At 38.6% G+C, this 19,962-nt stretch overlaps 4 protein-coding genes across 8 annotated transcripts; 3 read left to right on the top strand and 1 right to left on the bottom strand.

The window, feature by feature from the left end:
* Positions 1-444: 444 nt before the first annotated feature.
* On the top strand, positions 445-8,063 carry LOC128882583 (nuclear hormone receptor FTZ-F1 beta). The gene is made up of 7 exons (XM_054134226.1): positions 445-791; positions 927-1,345; positions 1,511-1,894; positions 1,979-2,660; positions 2,801-3,669; positions 3,954-4,244; positions 4,410-8,063. The coding sequence occupies exons 1-6, from the start codon at positions 449-451 to the stop codon at positions 4,218-4,220; spliced, it is 2,964 nt and encodes a 987-aa protein (XP_053990201.1). The 5' UTR covers positions 445-448; the 3' UTR covers positions 4,221-4,244; positions 4,410-8,063.
* Positions 8,064-9,259: 1,196 nt separating this feature from the next.
* On the top strand, positions 9,260-13,049 carry LOC128882587 (V-type proton ATPase subunit H). 3 transcript variants are annotated; one of them, XM_054134230.1, is made up of 11 exons: positions 9,260-9,455; positions 9,731-9,812; positions 9,923-10,112; positions 10,186-10,404; positions 10,922-11,017; positions 11,226-11,431; positions 11,510-11,594; positions 11,665-12,071; positions 12,161-12,274; positions 12,348-12,467; positions 12,909-13,049. In XM_054134230.1, the coding sequence occupies exons 1-10, from the start codon at positions 9,398-9,400 to the stop codon at positions 12,439-12,441; spliced, it is 1,551 nt and encodes a 516-aa protein (XP_053990205.1). In that variant the 5' UTR covers positions 9,260-9,397; the 3' UTR covers positions 12,442-12,467; positions 12,909-13,049. The 3 variants fall into 3 exon arrangements, with proteins under 3 accessions (XP_053990205.1, XP_053990204.1, XP_053990206.1); XM_054134229.1 differs by lacking the exon at positions 12,909-13,049 and having other exon boundaries at positions 9,265-9,455; positions 12,348-12,818; XM_054134231.1 differs by lacking the exons at positions 10,922-11,017; positions 12,909-13,049 and having other exon boundaries at positions 9,268-9,455; positions 12,348-12,818.
* Positions 12,785-19,953, bottom strand: LOC128882580 (DNA-directed RNA polymerase I subunit RPA2). The gene is made up of 16 exons (XM_054134217.1): positions 19,935-19,953; positions 19,770-19,846; positions 19,370-19,702; positions 19,045-19,284; positions 16,178-16,500; positions 15,838-16,097; positions 15,515-15,757; positions 15,159-15,436; positions 14,877-15,074; positions 14,694-14,801; positions 14,447-14,623; positions 14,149-14,363; positions 13,937-14,075; positions 13,684-13,840; positions 13,177-13,595; positions 12,785-13,078 (listed from the first exon to the last, which is right to left on the bottom strand). Exons 1-16 carry the CDS (start codon positions 19,936-19,938, stop codon positions 12,869-12,871), a joined length of 3,381 nt encoding a protein of 1,126 aa, XP_053990192.1. The 5' UTR covers positions 19,939-19,953; the 3' UTR covers positions 12,785-12,868.
* LOC128882588 (uncharacterized) lies at positions 16,544-19,017 on the top strand. 3 transcript variants are annotated; one of them, XM_054134235.1, is made up of 3 exons: positions 16,545-17,197; positions 17,309-17,440; positions 17,555-19,017. In XM_054134235.1, exon 3 carries the CDS (start codon positions 17,564-17,566, stop codon positions 18,701-18,703), a length of 1,140 nt encoding a protein of 379 aa, XP_053990210.1. In that variant the 5' UTR covers positions 16,545-17,197; positions 17,309-17,440; positions 17,555-17,563; the 3' UTR covers positions 18,704-19,017. The 3 variants fall into 3 exon arrangements, with proteins under 3 accessions (XP_053990209.1, XP_053990210.1, XP_053990208.1); XM_054134234.1 differs by having other exon boundaries at positions 16,544-17,440; positions 17,558-19,017; XM_054134233.1 differs by having other exon boundaries at positions 16,545-17,440.
* Positions 19,954-19,962: the final 9 nt, after the last annotated feature.

Genomic DNA, 19,962 nt, shown 5'->3' with positions numbered 1-19,962 from the left:
AGTGCAACGTGTTTTCCACTGGACCATTCCTCGCCTTACCAGTACTCTTCGTAATTAACTTATTGTCGAGTTTAGGTGAAACTATGACTACATAGAACGACTTCTAGACGAGTACAATGCAAAATAGTATAAAATTTATCACTAGCCCAACAAATACCAATAACCTCCACTCTCTAACGATCTCACCAGCTACAACAATCGCCACTGCAACGGTATCTCCAGTTTTAAACTGAAAATACCTCAAGCAATAATGATATATTCTTTGGTTACAGACCTCGGCGTTTCTCGATGTTGGAATTGGAGGTCACGTGACCAGAGGATAGCCTGGACCAGAGGTCCAAGAACCGTGGAAACCAGTTACAGTAATCAGAGTGGTTCTCCCCAGGATGCCGCAGGATTTCGCGACTGTCCAGAGGTTTCAGAGGTGCAGAGGGATAACCAGCTGAGGATGTCGGAGCAAAACGGGCCCAGCGAGGGCCCAGGACCGGGCCCAGGGCCGAGTCCTGGCTGGTGGCCATCTTCGCAGTCTTGGAAGACGAGCTCAAGCGCAACGACGTCCTCGTCCAGTGGCGGTTCAGCTGCTCCGGACAACTCCGCCTCCGTCTCTGCCTCCTGCACCACCTCTACCTCCTCCTTGGCGACTACCACTTCGGCTACCGTCTCCTCCAGCTGCTGCTCCTCGACTCCTGGAGCCCACTCGTGCACCATCACCGCGCCGCGTTCCACGGAAGCTGGGAAAAACGTTTCCGTCACCACCATCAACGTGCCCCCTAATCAAGACATACACGATGGTACTAGATCTTGAACAGGATTTGCGTAGTAATGTTCTTATATATATATGTGTGTGTAGAGTAACGCCTCTGTATAGCAACGTCTACTTACCCCTAAACACCCAGAGAACCGACTATAACAGTTTAATATTTCAGGCAAGGGCATCTGCAAGTACCTCGCTGGCCAAAACGGCGTGACGGTGTCCGTGGTATCGAGCTGTGGGTCCGTCTTGGGCTGTGGGAATGCGAACGTCGTCTCCACGACGGGTATAGGCACCAGCACCGGTTCTCACAGCATAGGGATCGGCGTGTTGGGCCACAACGCCGCCACTGACAACGACGCGGAGGACAGCGACGGAGAAATCAGCAAGATCGACTTCAGAGGGGTGAATCTGCGCACGAAGAAGAAGCGAGACATCTCTGGAAATGGCGAGAAAATTGGCGAAGGCGATGTCGAAGATGGGAACGGTTGCTACGAGGGGAACGACGCCTCGCAGCATCAGCCAGAGAGGCCCATGTCCTGGGAAGGAGAACTCTCCGATCAAGAAATGTCTTCCAACACCATCACGAACCAAGTAGGTGCTTGTCTTCGGGTAGATGACGATCGAATCGAGACTGAATTATACCGAACAAACTCTGTACTTGCATGACACAATTTATACAATTTACACAATTATTCTGGTAGAGCTGCGTGTAATGCATATGACTCGGAATAACTAAAAACAATTTCATTTTCACAGGACACGCACGAGGAGACCTCGATGGAAGGCGTTCAGGTTTGTGGTGCGAGTCCTGGGCCCATAGAGCACAAGTTCCCCATAAAACTAGAGCCAGACTTCAGGTCCAGCCCAGGATTCACGTTAGGTTCCTTCCACGACGCAGGACTGTCTCTGGGCCACGGTCAGCAGATGCAGCAGCAACAGCAGCACCAGCAACAGCAGCAGCAGCAGCAGCAACAACAACAACAGCAACGGAACATCGAAAACCTCGAACAGACGCAGCAAAGCGATCTGCCTCTCCTCGTGGGGAAGCTACTGGGAGGTTACAATAGCTCTACCCCTAATCACAGTCCAGTGTTGAACCCAAGACACCATTTAACCAAGCACAGTCACACGCGATCGCAGGTAATGCAGACGCACATGGTGCCATGGAATTTTGTATCGTAAAGGCTGTAACTTGAAATTCCTAATATTTCTCGAATTTTCTAGGTGCCCTCTCCAGACTCAGCGATCCACTCCGCGTACAGCGTATTCAGTTCGCCAACGCAGAGTCCCCACGCAGCTCGCCACTCCGCTCTGGGAGCAGGAAGCCCGGTCCCCTCTTCATCTCTGTCCCTCTCCCGCCACAGCTTCAACAACTCGACCTCATCGTTATCCTTGTCGCTATCGCATTCTCTCTCGAGGAACAACTCTGACGCCTCGAGCAGCTGCTACAGCTACGGTTCCCTCAGTCCCCCCACGCATTCACCCGTCCAACAGCCGCGACATCCTCAGCATCACCACCAGCACCAGGTAGCCCAAGGAAGTCCTCTTCATCTACCAGCGACAGCCTCTGCCGCAGTTCCCCATCATTACTCTCCCTCCGCGCCTGGTTCGGAGCTCTCCCCCGAGGGACACCCCGCCGACGACCAGGAGGACTGTCGAATACCCTCTGCTCCCTCTGGTATCTCTACCAGGCAGCAACTGATCAACAGTCCCTGTCCAATCTGCGGAGACAAGATCAGTGGGTTCCATTACGGGATCTTCTCGTGCGAGTCTTGCAAGGGATTCTTCAAACGCACCGTCCAAAATAGGAAGAACTATGTGTGCCTTAGAGGCGCGGGTTGTCCCGTCACCGTCGCCACCAGGAAAAAGTGTCCTGCCTGTCGCTTCGACAAGTGCCTCAACATGGGTACGCGAAACAAATACTCGTAGGATAATACCTAGAATGAATGATGCCTGTTTCTCGTCTATAATTATTTCATTGTACCGTTTAAAGCCAAGATAGCCAGTTTCCCTACTACATATACTAATTATCTGTGTATTCGACAGGTATGAAGCTGGAGGCAATCAGAGAGGACCGTACCAGAGGCGGAAGAAGTACCTACCAATGTACTTACACTCTCCCAGCGAGTCTGGTCGGCAGCCCTGCCTGTGGAATGACTAGCGACAAGCTAGCAGCGGGAGGAAACTGCAGTCCAGCCCCTGCTGGTAGCGAGCATCACTACTCGGTTAGGCATCACTCGAATCACTCGCACAAGATGCAAGTGGTGCCTCAACTTCTGCAGGATATCATGGACGTGGAGCACTTGTGGCACTACAACGATAACGATCGCATGTCTGGGATACAAGCTGGAGGAACGAACGTCGCCAAAAGTAACGACGCCATGTTACTGGATACCAGTTCTACTGGTAACGAGGTTGGCTCGGTCGAGTGTTCCTCCAATGGCACCACAGCCAACGGAAATCTCAGCAACAGGAGAGATGGCAGGTCTTGCTCTACTATTTCTGGCGTTAGCAACGAACAGCATGGTACACCAGTCAACAGCAGCTCTCAGATCGGTAACAATACCAATGGAAATCCAACACAGCATCCAGACTTTCTCTCGAACCTCTGCAACATCGCTGACCATCGGCTGTACAAAATAGTGAAGTGGTGCAAGAGTCTACCGCTATTTAAAAACATCTCGATCGACGATCAGATTTGTCTATTGATTAATTCCTGGTGCGAGCTACTGCTCTTCTCGTGCTGCTTTCGCAGTATGAGCACTCCCGGTGAAATCAGAGTGTCTCTCGGTAAGTCGATTACCTTGGAACAGGCTAGGCAACTTGGCTTAGCGACGTGCATCGAGAGAATGCTAGCGTTTACTAACAATCTGAGAAGGCTCAGAGTGGACCAGTATGAATATGTAGCGATGAAGGTAATTGTCCTCAAACAGGTTGCAACATAAATCGTTTTCAGAGAGTATTTTAATTATTAGCTAAATTCATTTCAAAACTGTCGTGAAAAAAAGAGATTAACGTTAAAGAATTTCGATTGTAGCGTTCATTATCTGATTGCCGAATAGATAAACTATGATTTTTATAAGAAGAAAAACGTTGTAATAATATATAGTACTACAATTAAATAATTGATCAGTTTTATATATATATATATCGTTGTTTCTTGTTTTTTTTCTTCTTTTTTCTTTTTTGTTGCGTACAGGTAATAGTGCTGTTGACCTCCGACACGAGCGAGCTGAAGGAACCTGAGAAAGTCAGAGCTTCCCAGGAGAAAGCTCTGCAAGCACTGCAACAGTACACCATAGCAAGGTACCCCGAGATGCCAGCCAAGTTTGGCGAATTGCTATTGAGAATTCCAGATTTGCAAAGAACGTGCCAGGCAGGAAAGGAATTGTTGAGCGCGAAACGCGCGGAAGGAGAAGGCAGCTCGTTTAATTTGTTAATGGAATTGTTGAGGGGAGATCATTGAATTATCGCGACAGTTGATTATGCCGTGAGTTTAATATATTCTTAACGATCCTACGCTTCTATGTAATTTTCATATCGCAACTTTACTTTTGGGGATGCGGAATTTGTTTGGTACAAAGAATTTTAAACATGCATGCTTAGAAAATCAAACATCTGAATTCTGATAAACGGATCTCTTTTCTTTTTGCAGATTCCATGCTTATAGGGTCCATAAGCTTAAGGAATCGGATATGTTAGAGACTCGAGAAGTGAACAAATTAGAGAGAAACTATAAACATTATAGTCCATCGTTCGTTCTAGGTGAAGGGACTACATTCTTATAGAACTAATTAGGGGTGGACTACTTTACGTGTAAAGCGTATGAGAAATGTTTTTCTTTTTCTATTTTTTTTTTTTCCAATTAAGATCCTTCCACGCACGAATTTCAGAGCAGCCTATGGTATGCTCCAAACGTTCAGCATAGACGTTTCTATGCAAAAGAGACTGAAAGTATAATCGAAGGAGAGATGCAGAGCATTTACTTTTACAATAATGTACAGAGTTCGATAGGGAAGGACGGAGGGAGGGAGGGAGGGCAGAGAGAGAGAGAGAGAGAGAGAGAGAGAGAGAGAGAGAGAGAGAGAGAGAGAGAGAGAGAGAGAGAGAGAGAGAAGAGCGAAAGGGAGAGAGAGAGAGAGTGATAAAAATCGGTAGCGAGTAGCATGACAATGCTGAATTTTATATTAGATAAGATTCGACCCGTTCGAGTGAACGACGAATGCAGAGTTTTACCCTTAACGATTAATATAATGATAAAACAACCAGTATTTTGTATTGTTCTGCGCTTACTTAAGAATAAGACAATGTTGTCTTATATCCCGGTAATGAAAGTGTACTTAACATATGAGTCGACCAATTGTTTACTTATAGAGCAGATAATCACGTAATAATTGTTAGTTGATAACGTCTAGCTAGCATATTGTCAACGGAACATTATGATTTCTATTACACAAGTACAGTTTTCTTTTTATGCTCTGCACGTTTTAACGCGCCAACGACGGATGAAAGATACTTTATGTCGTAAATTTTTGTTAAACGAAGAGTCCTGGCGACGGCATTTTTTGTAAATAAATTTTATTTGAAAATATTCGCTTTTAAACGAGCTTCGAGGGAGCTTTTCGAGACTCCTCGACGAAACTGTTTTATATTTGTTGTAAAATTTCGTTTATTCTATGTTTTAAAATGTAAGGCGGGTTTTAATTCGGTTTTATAGTAAGTTTACGTAAAAAGTCCGTATTCTTAGTTGTAATAAAATTAGGATGTTAGAACCGGTGATCAGAAATTTGTTCTACAAACAAATGTAACAAGTGTTCGACAGGCACAAAGAAAAAGTACTGCGCTTTAGTTGTATGCTGGTGCAATCTCTAAATTCGAATTAACGGTAATAATAATTAATCGAGAATAAATTTTATAGCGCGGGAGCTGGAGTCTCCTGTTTAGAAGTAAGAATTACTCATCTCTGTCGTTGGTACTTTAATGAGACTGTCTATATCAACGCATTATTCTCTTTATTAAAGCAACAAGCAACGTCATTTTTTTATTCGTTGGTAAGAATGTTACAACACGCAATACTTAATCTGTAACGTAACTTCTAAGAATTGTCTTCCCAGTTTTATACCAAGTTTCTTTATAGAAAAGTTGTACATCGTCCTTTTATCGTACACAGAGCGAAGACTATAGAAAAGAAAAAATAATTCTATGCTACTCAATTATATGAGACGATTTCCATTTACAGTAGGCAGGTTAAATCTTATCGAATAGTTTTGCACCAAGTATTTAAAGAATAAACTGAATCAAATATAACGTCCAATCATAAACATAATTTTTTATATAATTGAGCTTATTTCACTGTTTAATACATTGTAATCTAATGCAAATCCTGAAAAGAATCGTTTTGGTATTGCCATTATAATTATTTAACAAGGAAACAAAGAGTATATTATGTTGAAAAATAGATGAGATTTTATGATGAAACAAAACGTAGGGTGCACTAGTAAAACGAAAATTCGTAGAAGCGATCCGTGGGAAATTTTTCTGTTCAAAGAAGTATTACTAGCATGATAATTAGTCGAGTATTATGAAAACTAAAATATTTGTGCCTTGAATAAAATTTAGTACTTTAACCCTTTCACGAAACCCTCTCGTAAAATTTGTGATGCAACGTAGAAGCAAAGAGGTCTAAATAAAGGAAACGAGTAGAAGTTAATGTAAATATTTTATATAGAGTTAATAATCGACAGTCTGATTAAGATTAATGATTAAAGGAAACTTGCGAAGATTGACAAAAATAAGCTAACAGCGTGGACAGTGAAAGTTGGAACAAATCTTAGTTAATATTAGAGGGAACATAAGCTGATAGGAGTATTTTTGTAGATGATAAAGTAGACACGAAGGTTTATTCCTTCTTTTGTATAGTGATATAGTGATATTGTACTTCTTTACAAGAACTTACCCTTCGAGCAGTATATTTTTTAAATGTACAATCTCTATGGCAATGTCATTGTCACTGGTTAACCCATTGACTGCAGGACGATTTTTGCTGAAAATTGTAAGAGTGTGAATTAAAAAAAAATATCAGTTTATAAGGAATGAAAAGACGGAACTTTTTTATATTTACAGTTTATTCATACGACGTATAGTTTCAAAGATAGAAAATTGAAAACTTGAAACTTTTCCTGAAATTCAATTTTTGCAACGAACTTCTAACTTTTCAATTTTTATTTTCAAAACTAAGCATCCCATTAAAAATTATTTTCAATACTAAGCATGCTTATTTAAAAATTCATGTAATATAAACATTTATAAACATTTCTTTGAGCCTATTTCTCAAAGACCATAAGGCTCAAAGGTATATACGCCCATCGTAGTCAAAGGGTTAATAATTGAAACAGATTTTCACATGAAATAGAAGTTTTCCATTGATTCCACCCTCCGAATAATTATCAGATTACGTTCTCCTTGAAGCTAAATAAGGTTTGTTCGAGATATTTTTGTCCAACATCAACGATAAATGAATCAGTAAAGTGGACTTTTTTTGGCGAATAAGAAGACCAACAAAGCTCTTTTTATCTTATGTTAAACTCGAATAAAAATCGAATGATAGCGATTCATAATTGAAACATTTGTAGGGAAGGTATCGCCTTTGCTTTTAATTAGTGCCGTGTTTATTATACTTTAATCTTAGTTGTACGCGGAAACTAAGCAAATTTAAATTAAGAATTTGGACGGTACCGATTAAAAGTTAAGGAAATACGAGGTAAATAACATTGTACATACAAAAAAGAAGAATATTTTGTTGTGATGAGTGCATGGAAAATAGATAAGAAAGATAGAGGCAGAGCATCCAGTTGATCGAATGAGAGAGAGAGAGAGAGAGAGAGAGAGAGAGAGAGAGAGAGAGAGAAAATGACAGTATGTAATACCGATTAAAACGGAAGAGCAAGAAATAAATCTACGAACAAATCGATATTCTCCTTATCGAAATATAGCTAATTTACGTTTCATAAAAAGAGGGAATATTTAATTCGATTAACAATTTTATTCCATGCTCGCATAACTGTAATCGTGACACGAGTTCTGTTTAAGGATAATATTCTGAAAAATTCTGATAAAGATAATATGCATAGTCTTCCGTTTTCAAGAATATGGTCTTCATACGTAAACTCTTTAATGTTTAATGGTATAATAACCGAGTAAAAGAATTATCAAGATTTTTTCGCCAATCATGACAATATTTGGATGATGCTGTGGAATCTATAATATATATTAATCAAAGAGCTTGAATACAACAAATTGTAACAATTAATACATATGTACGCGTGAGTACATACCACACACAGACACATACATATACACACACAAAAGTTAAAATGAAAGGAATCGTACTCTAGGAATAATGTTATAGATATTTGCCCATAGTTTCTCTAATCGATACATAATTAAATGCAATGGAAATGTTTATAAATGGTGTAAAAATGTTAACAAATTTTTTCATTGCATACTGATGAACTGACTTGAATTAATTTCGTTTTCTTTTTCTGAAAGAGGTTGCTTTGTATCATTGTTTACTATTGCTTTTCTTTTCAAATGACAGCTACGTGTGACGTTTAGAGCAAGTACATTGCAGACTCGTTATTGTTAAAAAGTATTGAATTATCAAGTTAGTTAATCGGGAAAAGACAGGTTGCGCAAGTGTAATCACAAGGATATTTCATATTCCCAACATAGAAAGATGGCTATTTAAACGCAATTAGATGGTAGTTTTATACATACAACATGATTATTATGAAATAAACAAATTTTTATAAAATATCGTGGACTTGATTTATGCATTGATATCGACATTCATATCGATAAATTTAAGACAAATTTCAACCATGCGTAATATGTTGACTGAGTACATTAGAGTAAGGCTTTATAATAATTCCTCACAAGATCATGTAAAGTTAAGATATTATATATGCTTGAATTTGTTGTTTTTTTTTTTTTTTATCAGCTACAAAACTACAATAATGAAAATACTCCATTTTATTTAAACAAAATGCCAATAACCTTAAAATCTCTTTTAAAAAATAACCCAAGTTTGTCCTTATAGATTATTTCACAGAAACATACATGACGAAGATCTGTGTAATTTCATTGTAGTATGTTATTCTTATTACAATGAATAATGCAATTAAATTATGCGTTAAAAATTTAATGAATTATTTTTTTATACTAGTGGCGCAATCTAGCGGCAAAGCACCCAAGTTTCTAGTGAAAATAGTTCCTGCTGATGCCGCTAGATGGGCTTCACCGCTACGCTAAGCTTGGGCGTTTGGCCACCGATACCTTAAAAAAATTGTTGTTTATTTTGCCATAAATGATTAATTAATACGATTGTTAGCTTTGTAATGCTACAATATATTAGTTGATATCCCTAATTTATCATTTGTATGGATAGTTATCGACCCCTTAGATATAGTCCCTTGTGTGCGCTAGGGATTCTTGTTTGTTACTTTCATGAGATATTGGCAACTCGTTGGTCTTGTGACACTGTGCTGCACTGCGCTGAGAGGTGCGAGTTGCAAACGAATCGAACGTTAATTTTCCAGGAGAATTTTTCTTAAAATACGTGAATTATAAAGAACGTCAACGAAAATGGTGGACCGTGCGAATATCAAGGATATGATTCCTGCTCTGCCAGATGAGAAAATTGGTAAACATTTATATAATTCCATAATTTGTTAATTTGACATTGCCCCTCCCAGTAACGTGATCTGTTTATATCCCTTACAAACACTTCAATTACATTTATTTCTGTATCTTTCCCGAATTTTTATGTACACATTGTGAAAACAATGAGTTGTTCTATATATACAACAATTTATTTCAGAGTAATAACTGCGTGTGTCTTATACACAACTGGTTAGAAACGCCTTCTTCCCTTTACATTATAACTTAAAGTCAATAACAATATTGCAAATGTTTTAGATATGCTAGCAGCCACAAGTATTCTTCAATATCAGGCTGCTGATATTAAAAACCAACGAATTACTTGGCACACATATCTACAGTAAGAACTTTTAGTATTTTACTTTTAGTATTGATTTTAGTACTATAATATTGAAAAGATTAAAGCACATCATAAAACCATAGCATGTTCTAATTCTCCATATATTTTAGATCTCAAATGATTTCGAAAGAGGACTATGATTTCATAGTTGCTTTTGATACAAGCGATGCTAACGTTCGAGAAGCAAAACTGAAAGAGGATCCACATCAAGCTGCAAAAACCTTCCTCAATTTACTTGGTCATGTCTCCAAAGATCAGACCATTCAGTATATTCTTATAATGATCGACGATATGCTTCAGGTATAAAAATTTATTTAACGTAAACGTAACATCTAAGGAATTCTCTGAAAATTAGATATTTCTCAAACATTAGGAAGACCGTAGTCGTGTGGAAATCTTCCAAGAACATTCAAACCGCAAACGAGAATCTGTATGGGGACCTTTCTTGAACCTGTTGAATAGACAAGATGGATTCATCATGAATATGACATCTAAAGTCATAGCCAAGCTTGCTTGTTGGAGTCACGATTTAATGGAGAAGACAGATCTTCAGTTTTATCTGACATGGCTTAAAGATCAGTTGAAACTTAGCGTAAGTTTGGATGCTCTGTTCACTCTGTTCAAGTTCAAGATGCCTGGTAATTTATATGTATGAATTACTATTTGATTCGTACAGAAATGGTGAAAAACTAAAGTAAAGTAAAATAAGAAACGAGTAGTCCTCGTGATCACATATTAATCACATTGTCAATGCAATATTATGTACTTCGTATTTGTCGCTTAGCTTTTATTTTTACATAGTTGTGTGTGTGCACAATATGGGTGATGGTTCTGTATCGTGGTATACGATCAAGATACTGTTTCAAAGAATTATTCTTCCTTAAAACTACGTACTATCACGTGTGGCATCATTCATACACATTCCATACATGCATAAATGTCTCCACAGTCCGAATAAAATTACAGACTATTAAATTATAAATGCAACTAACTGTAGAACAGAATGTTAAATCTGCGACTAAACAGATCCATGTTGCTTTACGCAAAGAATAGATAGAAAATGTTGTCGAACGCGTAATTTAAAGATATGAACAAGTCACGGGTTTTAGTTTGAGGCTCTTCAGGACACAGTCATGCATGGGGGATTAGAACAAGGCAACAGTGCGGACAGAGAGACGGTTGAACTGCGCGAACAGCTGAATCCGGTTGGTCCTATCTAATTGTTAACAGAAAAATATTACTTGATTACGTCCTCGTGGCTGTTTTTGCTTGGAAGCAAAGATGGTCTTCTTTCAGTTCACTTTTCTTGTGCGCACACATAATTTCAATCTCCCTCTCCTTCGATCGCAGTTTTTAAGTACACATTCACCATTCGTAATACTATAAATATAAGACGTAATAATTATTGTATAGAACAACGAGTATATCCAGTCTGTGGCGCGTTGTTTGCAAATGATGCTTCGCATAGACGAGTATCGTTTCGCATTTGTATCGGTCGATGGGATTTCTACCTTGTTGAGCGTCCTAACGGGCAGAGTAAACTTCCAAGTACAGTACCAACTCATATTCTGCTTGTGGGTCCTCACTTTCAACCCTTTACTCGCCGAGAAGATGAACAAGTATGTGTTACACATATTGGATGCGCTTATCCAAACTTGCAAATTTTATGAATATAATATTACCCTTATACATTTTAGATTTAACGTCATTCCCATCTTAGCGGACATATTAAGCGATTCTGTCAAGGAGAAAGTAACCCGTATCATCTTGGCAGTATTTAGGGTAAGTTACGTAATATAAATTAATATCCCTTCCCTGTATTATATATTAATTTGTCTTTGATATACCACAGAATCTTATCGAGAAAGTGGAGGACGGACAAGTCGCTAAGGAGCACTGCATCGCCATGGTTCAGTGCAAAGTATTAAAGCAACTTTCGATCCTTGGACAGCGTAAATTCGACGACGAGGATATCACTGGTGACATCGAGTTCTTGAACGATAAGCTGCAAGCCTCCGTTCAAGACTTGAGCTCCTTCGACGAGTATTCGACAGAGGTGAAATCTGGACGCCTCGAATGGTCCCCCGTTCATAAATCAGGCAAATTCTGGCGCGAGAACGCTAGTAGACTTAACGAGAAGAATTACGAGCTGCTGCGTATATTGGTTCACTTGCTAGAGACTAGCAAGGATCCCCTTGTACTTAGCGTGGCTAGCTTTGATGTGGGAGAATATGTAAGGCACTATCCACGCGGTAAACAGTACGTTAAATTTCTTCACTCCATGGTTGCTTTTATGAATTGGTACTTGCTGGATGGTAACCTTCGCGTCACCTTTGAAATCGTTTCAGTATAATCGAGCAGCTTGGAGGTAAGCAACGAGTGATGCAACTTTTGGGCCACGAAGATCCTAATGTGAGATACGAGGCTCTTCTCGCGGTTCAGAAACTCATGGTTCACAATTGGTATGAGATTTGAACGTGTATCGAGTGAAATTATTGTTGTTTATCTTTAAATAACGAGGGATTTGCTTTGCAGGGAATATTTAGGAAAACAATTGGAGAAAGAACAGACTGGAACGTCGGGTGCTCCAGGGAGCAAGCCAGTTACGCAAGTCCCGGCAAAGGCTTAGACGAACGCGTGAAAAGCTTTTCAATTGTAAGTTTCGCTTGGAATCTGTACATTTGATTTTCTCCGTGCATTATATTATTAAATATTCTATCATTATCGTGCGTAAAAATTGGTATCGCAACTTGTCTTTTTCAAACTAAAGATCACATTGGAATAAGGAGACATTCCTTTCTATCTCGATGTGATTACGCGTAGTTAAACAAAATGTATTCGAATGAATTCGTGATTTTTTAAGTACAGATCGTAAAGTGTACATATAATCGTTATACAGCGTCGTCGTCTCTATAATGAGCGTCTTTATAGAGTATTGTTAATGGAATTTGTAATTAAAATGTTTAATGGAATGTTATAAAAAAATAAAGTATTATTATTACTAGATGATAGTATAAAAGTGTACAAGTATTGTTTTATTTCCGTGATTTATGGTTTTATTTCTCCGCGAATGACAATTTTACGTTGATGTTGCAGGACGTTAATTGTGTCACGAGATATCGAAAAATGTACGGTATATCCACTTCCCTTACGGATTTGTCGTCTCCGCAAAGACGACATCTCGTTCTGTCGCCTAATCTCGGCGCGTTTAAAGACACCTCCATCACTGGACCCAGCAATGTTCCACATTTTTGGCACACCGAAGTCTAAAACATTAATATTGATATTAATATAATTATCAAGTCTCTTATTAACGGTAAACCTAGCGTTAACGCTCGAGAAAGCATAGAAAAATGAAACGAACCGTAGTCTTGTCCGAACAGTGAAAAAGACGGTCTTGAAGAAGAAAAGAGCAGCCGTGAGCTATCAAGGAATCTCGTTCCATCTCTCCAAATCGTACACCACCACCTCTGCGTCTGCCTTTTATGGGCTGCCTCGTTAAAATATCGATTGGTCCAGTGCTCCTGACCTGCCACTTATCCGAGACCATGTGTCTCAATCGTTGATAATGTACAATCCCAAAGAAAATGTCAGCAGTCATTTCCCTTCCGTCTATCCCCGAATACATTCTCTCTGTTCCGTAATGATTGTAACCACCGCGTTCCAGAAGCTTTCCAAAATATTCAACAGCAGTTTCCTCCTCGTTGAATCGGAAGGACGTTGCGTCGTGCACCAGTCCATGTATGGCTGCTGATTTTCCAGCCATCACCTCGATCATCATGGCTAACAATGTTCGATTATATAGATAAATTATAGTTTGAATATTTGTATGACGATGGAAATATGTATTTTAAAAGGAAATTAGTTTCACCTATCGTCATACGACTTGGAAAGCCATGGGGATTGAATACAATGTCTGGAATCAAGCCAGTTTCCGTGAATGGTAGATCCTCTGCGGGCCACTTTTGCGAACAGATACCTTTCTGACCTGCTCTCGAAGCGAATTTATCGCCAACGCTCGGGTTACGCTACATTGTAAAATAATTATATAATTAGTAATGTACAATAGATAGGCATTGATATAGATTGGCATTGACTGGAATACAAAAGTATGTTTTACTAACTGAAATGCGAAAGGTAATGCAAGCTCTGCGTGGAATATCGTTGTGCAAGGTTCCACAGAGCTTTACGGTGTCGATATAAGCGTCTTCTTTCCCGTGATATTTACCATTAACGTATGTCGACTGGTCAGCGTCATAGTAACTGTCCAAATATTAATATATCGAATAAAATTAAAGTTAGAAAAAATGTCAGGTGTACTTAATAAATGATTTACCAATAATAGACGTCGCCTTCCTTGATAGTAGTGCCTATTATAGGAAGGCCATCGGCATCCAATTTTTCGGCAAGCTCAGGTTTATCTGGATTCCGTGAAAAGTAACTCTTTTGATCTTTCAGATCCACAAATTCGGATTTGTAAATCATCCCATGCGCGAAACCTCTATCGTAAGCTGCTTTGTTTATAATCATCGCGTCCTCCATATCGTATCCCTATAAAAGAAAATTAAAATCCAACTGAAACCTTTCTTTGGCATTGTACCAGTGTACAATAATAATATTTGTTGTTTGCTCACTGTGTAAGAGATGACTGCGACTATTGCATTGGTACCCATAGCGAAATCATCGAGATTAATTTTATCGTGATGCACAGGTCGAAAAAATGGTGTCGAGGGTGTTTGCAACCTGTACAATTTAGTTTCAGACTGCAGTTGCCACGTGTGGCACGGAGTACCCATCGTTTGCTTGCCCATCTGGAAGATAATTAAATAGTATAATTAAACAGCTACAGTGTTAAACCAAGAAAGGAAATTGTAATCTTACTTGACACTGATACATGTTTCGCGGACTCTGATTGCAGTCTGGCATTGGTATGAGACTTGCCAGATTGCTTAAGAAAGCTGTCTTTGACAATTCTTGGTGCGACGTCAGCTGCAATGGTAAATCAAATGAAAATCTCGAGATTTATATAGAATTGTGCAGGTTTATGGAAATGGTGTTTATTACTCCTTCGTAGGCTTCTTCGGGTGTCACGCAGATTTCCAAATAAATTTGTTCGAACGTTCCTATGTATTCGATCCTTTTAGCAGCCAGATTCATCACTGGCCTCATCATGCGAGCTGGACTTGTGAATAAATACAATCCTGGATATTGAGCTGGTACGTTCTTCTTGGGTACCAGTGCTATCTCCATCGTGTTTGGAACCTACAAACAAAAATAAAAGTTAATCAATTTAAAGATAAGGTGATCTAAACTAATTAGACAGGTGAAGAAATTTGTAATCGTCACCTCTTCCCCTTTTATTTTAAGTAATCTCAATTTATCGGTCACTCTGGAAACTATACTGTCGTCGATTAACCCAATCAACGTTCCATCTAACAGTATGACATAGGAGTCCCTCCAATTGTCAGCAATCGATAGTGGAATCATTCCAAGGTCCATCAATACAATAGGGATGTTGGACTTGAACTTTGGGTCTGGATGCTTTGTAATTATGCAATTCATGGTTAAATGGTTGAGAAGACCACAGGGTGCACCGTCGGGTGTATGGACAGGGCAGATAAAGCCTGTAATTGAACAATTAATAAATTATCTTCCAAATTAATCTTGTTGAGAGTTTTCAAGGCATTGTAACCAAGTGTTACCCCATGCATCTGGCAGCAATTGTCTAGCTTCCGTGGTCCTCATCTCTTGGAAGAAGGAACCCCTGTGTATCGCGCGAAAATGGCTCATATAACGCATTCTGTTAATATTTTCAGCGACAATAGTAAGACCTGTATTCTGCATCAACCCTAAACCTGTCGGCGACCTTATGCTTCCAGTGGACAAGAAATTTTCCATCTGCGATTCAAGCGAGTTTCCATGTTTTATTACGTTCAGTATTTCCTCTGTATTGATCCGTAAATAAAACAGTTTTATTTACATCAAACATATAAAACATCTGTGAGTTAGATTTGCGAATACTTACGCACACTCAAAATGTATCTGTTACCAGCGCTTCTCGCGCGTTTTAAGATGCCTGCTCTGAGACCAGTCAGCCAAGAGTACAGCTTCTCTTTTAGTACTTGTAAATACAAGTGGCCACCGAGTAGGCATTCCTGCATCATCACAGCGTCGGCTCCTTCGACTGCGCATTTATTATTTGCGAGAGCGAATAGCTTTTTTGTCATGAAAACGAGTAAATAAAATTTATCCAGTGGTCTGTTGAGATGAATGGCTATACAGTGTCTGAAAGTAATGTACAATAATCATAGAAAGCAATATTTTGTTATTTAAAGACGCATAAGTAACGTGTTTATCAGACTCACTTAATAATGAAATCGCAAACTTCTATATCCGTAGCATCTTGAGGTAGTTCGTAAAACTTTATTCTAAACATCCTTCCTATGTAAGCTTTGCATTCTTCGTGACTGTGTAGATCTTGCTGATGTATCGCTCGTAACATATTTAGGATACAACCTTTGTAATACAAATCGTCTTCACAGCCAGCTATTAATGCATTGTAGATGAAAATGTCGGAGACATCGACCAGGCACTTTAGCATTAATATCAATGGGACATAGTATAAAATTTTCTTGTATGTAAACATTAACTTTGCCGAACCATCGGTTACATAGTGTAAAGTATTGCTCTGTAAAACATATAGTTTCATGATAAAGAATAAAAACAGTATAACATTAACAGTATATCCTAGGAAATACGCAGGTTCAGAATGGTCGTGAATAATATGTTTAACACGTTCACGCCGTACAGTGGGTGTTGTTGATCCGAAAACCCGAACAAATTAAATAACGAAATGTTCTGATTTTTATGAAATTTCGTATAGCCGAGGTTTTTCGGTGCGCCATTTACGAATCTGAAATCAAAATTTAAAAAATCAAAATGACGGATGCAATACGATCGACTCGTATGCCAAAAAGTTATTAGATTTCTATGAAATTTCGGTCTTTCGGTTTTTCGGTCTGATATGAAAATTATTTTTTTTATTTTTCATCATTTTTGTCCGCGTTCTCGGGTCAAATCACCCATTACGCGCCGGCGCTGTTTTTTTATGTTCCCCGCCATGGGACGGCGTGCGCATTCATGCTTTACTCCATCTAACGGCGATGATTTCCTCGTTTCTCGCCCATGGTCCCATGGTTCGGCGATCGTATTTCATCGTATTCAAACATTCTGACTTACTTACTATATATATACTCTCTTGATATATTGACCATGTACTTTCAAACTGGAGCAAACCTTTATTTGTTATTAGTAAATAAACTTTGTTATTTTTTAATGATTGGATGCCGATATCGAAGTAGATCGTCCCGACTAGTAATATCCCTGTGAGTGATGAATGTGGATTGTTGAAAAAACTATGAATGCAAAGTGTTGCCAGAGACAACACTTTGTTACTGTTAGAACGTCAAAACCAATTGTATTTCACGTGTTTCCAGTTAATTGTTCAATTATTATATAATATATATATTCATAAAGAGGGTTCATACTAAATACCCTCGAGTGACATTTTTCGAGCTCCGCTAGGCTTCTGCAATAACCTATTCGCTGTTACAACTTCGTGTTGAAAGGTAAACAAAACTCGTGCCGTTTGTGCATCGTAACCAAATATTTTTACAATAAGCGTAACCAGAAAGGTGGTTGGCATTTTTTCTTTCTAATTTTACATGTCCATTTAAAAAAAGTAGGTAACAATGGATATAGAAGAAAGTATTTCATCTGACGAATCAATAACGAGAAGCACGAAAGATGAAAAACCAAGGGTACTGTCAACATCTTCGGACAAGGATTTCGTTCACGCGCAGAACGATCCACTAGTTAACCAAGAGTACGAGTCTACCATAAAGGAAGAAGATTCCGACTCGGACTCGTCGTCAGAGGAGGACGAAGAAGATACGCAATGGCAGAGAATAAGAAAAAGACGTTCGATAGCAAATGAATATTCGGAAGAAGAGAAACTTCTAATCGAAAACGTTGATTGCAACGATCCTTTTGCTCTATTCAAAGTTTTCTTCACCGACTACATAGCAGGAATAATAGTCGAAGAAACAAACAAATATGCAGAACAATGTATGAATTCTTTATCGAGCAGGAGAAGACACCAACAGGCTTGGCAACCCGTTACAAGAGGCGAAATTAATACGTTTATTGGTATATTGCTAATCATGGGTGTTGTGCAACTGCCAGAAATTAGGCTACACTGGTCTAAAAAGACCATGTATATGAACACATGCATAAAAAATAGTATGAAACGTGATCGATTTTTATCTATATTGAAACATTTACATTTTTCGAACGACACAACAGCTGAAACAGAAGATCGATTGCATAAAATTAGAAGTATCGTGGAGAAAAATTTTTTCTACGATAACGAAACAAAGATTATTAATTTATACGATCAATTGTCATCTTACTATAGTTGTTTGCGGAAAACAGTCAAGTGGTACCAAAAAATTATAATACAATTAATATGCGGGACATGCCTAGCGAATGGATGGTATATAAATCAAAGATGGGGTACCAAGTACATTAATATTTTACAATTTAGGGAACAAATTATTGATCATCTGTTAACCAATGTTCGCGACATTGAAAAAATGAATATCGAAAAACCAGCAGTTTCGAATAAAGTTTCACATTTTCTCGAATCGTGTAAAGAGCCTGCGAGAAAGTCAAGAAAAAGATGTAGGCAATGTTATAAATGGTTATGCGAAACAAAGGGTAGAGATTATGCCATGAGTAAGGCAAAGAGAGTGACGACTTATTGCAATAGTTGTAAGGGCCAGCCAGCTCTCTGTTTGACATGTTTTAAAAAAATACATAGAAAAGATTAACGATAAGTTAGAATTATAATATTCAATTATCTTTTTACAACCGAATTTTTGTTATTTACGTTTATAATATTATTTCTAGTTATATTTATAATACTCGGATCAAATAAAGTAACTCCTACTTTTTTCAATTAATATACGTTAAATTTCTATTGTTTAAATTTTCAACTGTATGGCGGTTTTTTTTTTTTTTTTGCCGTCTGATAGAACATTCAAGTATGTACCACCGGTGATACGCGCCGCCTGATGGTGCACGCCGGTGTGAACGTGTTAATGAGATACAATATTCTTCTACAAATAAAGATATAGACTATAAATGTTTTGCTAACAAGTGAAATACGTACGGCTGCAGTGTTATCATCACGTACACTCCTTAAAAGTAACCCCAGATCGCTAAACTGTATGCCACGAGCTTTCCACCCCGATCTTCTGATGGCGATGGGATAATTTCTCCTTGTCATCAACAACATTCTTATCATTCTCTCGAGTCCTTTGACTATAAAGTATCCACCCCACTCCTGTTCGTGTTCTCCATGATGGACCAATTCTTTCGGAGTCATTTTATTCAAATGGCATCGATTGGACTATAATACCAAGTGTGAATTAGATAAATAAAAATATAGCAATAATATGAATTGAATATAAGTGATACAAGACAGTATTACATACCTTAATCATAATTGGAATTTCTCCTAAATCTCTCTCAAGAATTTCTTGCACCTTGCCATTGATGGACCAACCTAACTTGGCAGTTATCTTTCCTTTGTAAGTACATCCTCGCTGTCTACATTCTGTAGGGTAAATCTTATGATTCTTCACTCCAATTGTACCACTTGGAACGGTTGGCTGATGAATCGAAACGTCGTCGACCCACAGAGCAACTTTGTCTCCGTTTAAGAGGTGTACATAAACGTGTGGGTTGTCCTGGACAGCCTCTGAGAGGCCATCTTCTAACATGTAATTGAAGGAATCTATATGTGGAGCGCCCAGGTTTTGCAGCAACTAAAATGTACATAATAATTTAATTTAATTTCACATTTTTATAGAATAAAAAGAAGTTGACACTTACAGAATTTTGTTTGTCAGGCGGTTTGCCAAAGTTTTTCGATGTATTTGTTAATTTCGGTTCGATCAACATTTTTGTGCCTGTTGGAAATATAAAAATCAAAAGCTTATATATAATACTTGCATGGTACCACGTGCACAAATAGGTTAGGATAAATAAAGTCTATACACATGTGGACGTCACGCTGCTGCCAACG

The sequence above is a fragment of the Hylaeus volcanicus genome, unplaced genomic scaffold (assembly GCF_026283585.1).
Source record: "Hylaeus volcanicus isolate JK05 unplaced genomic scaffold, UHH_iyHylVolc1.0_haploid 12102, whole genome shotgun sequence".
Taxonomy (NCBI): Eukaryota; Metazoa; Arthropoda; class Insecta; order Hymenoptera; family Colletidae; genus Hylaeus; species Hylaeus volcanicus.
This window is presented reverse-complemented; position numbering and strand designations above follow the sequence as displayed.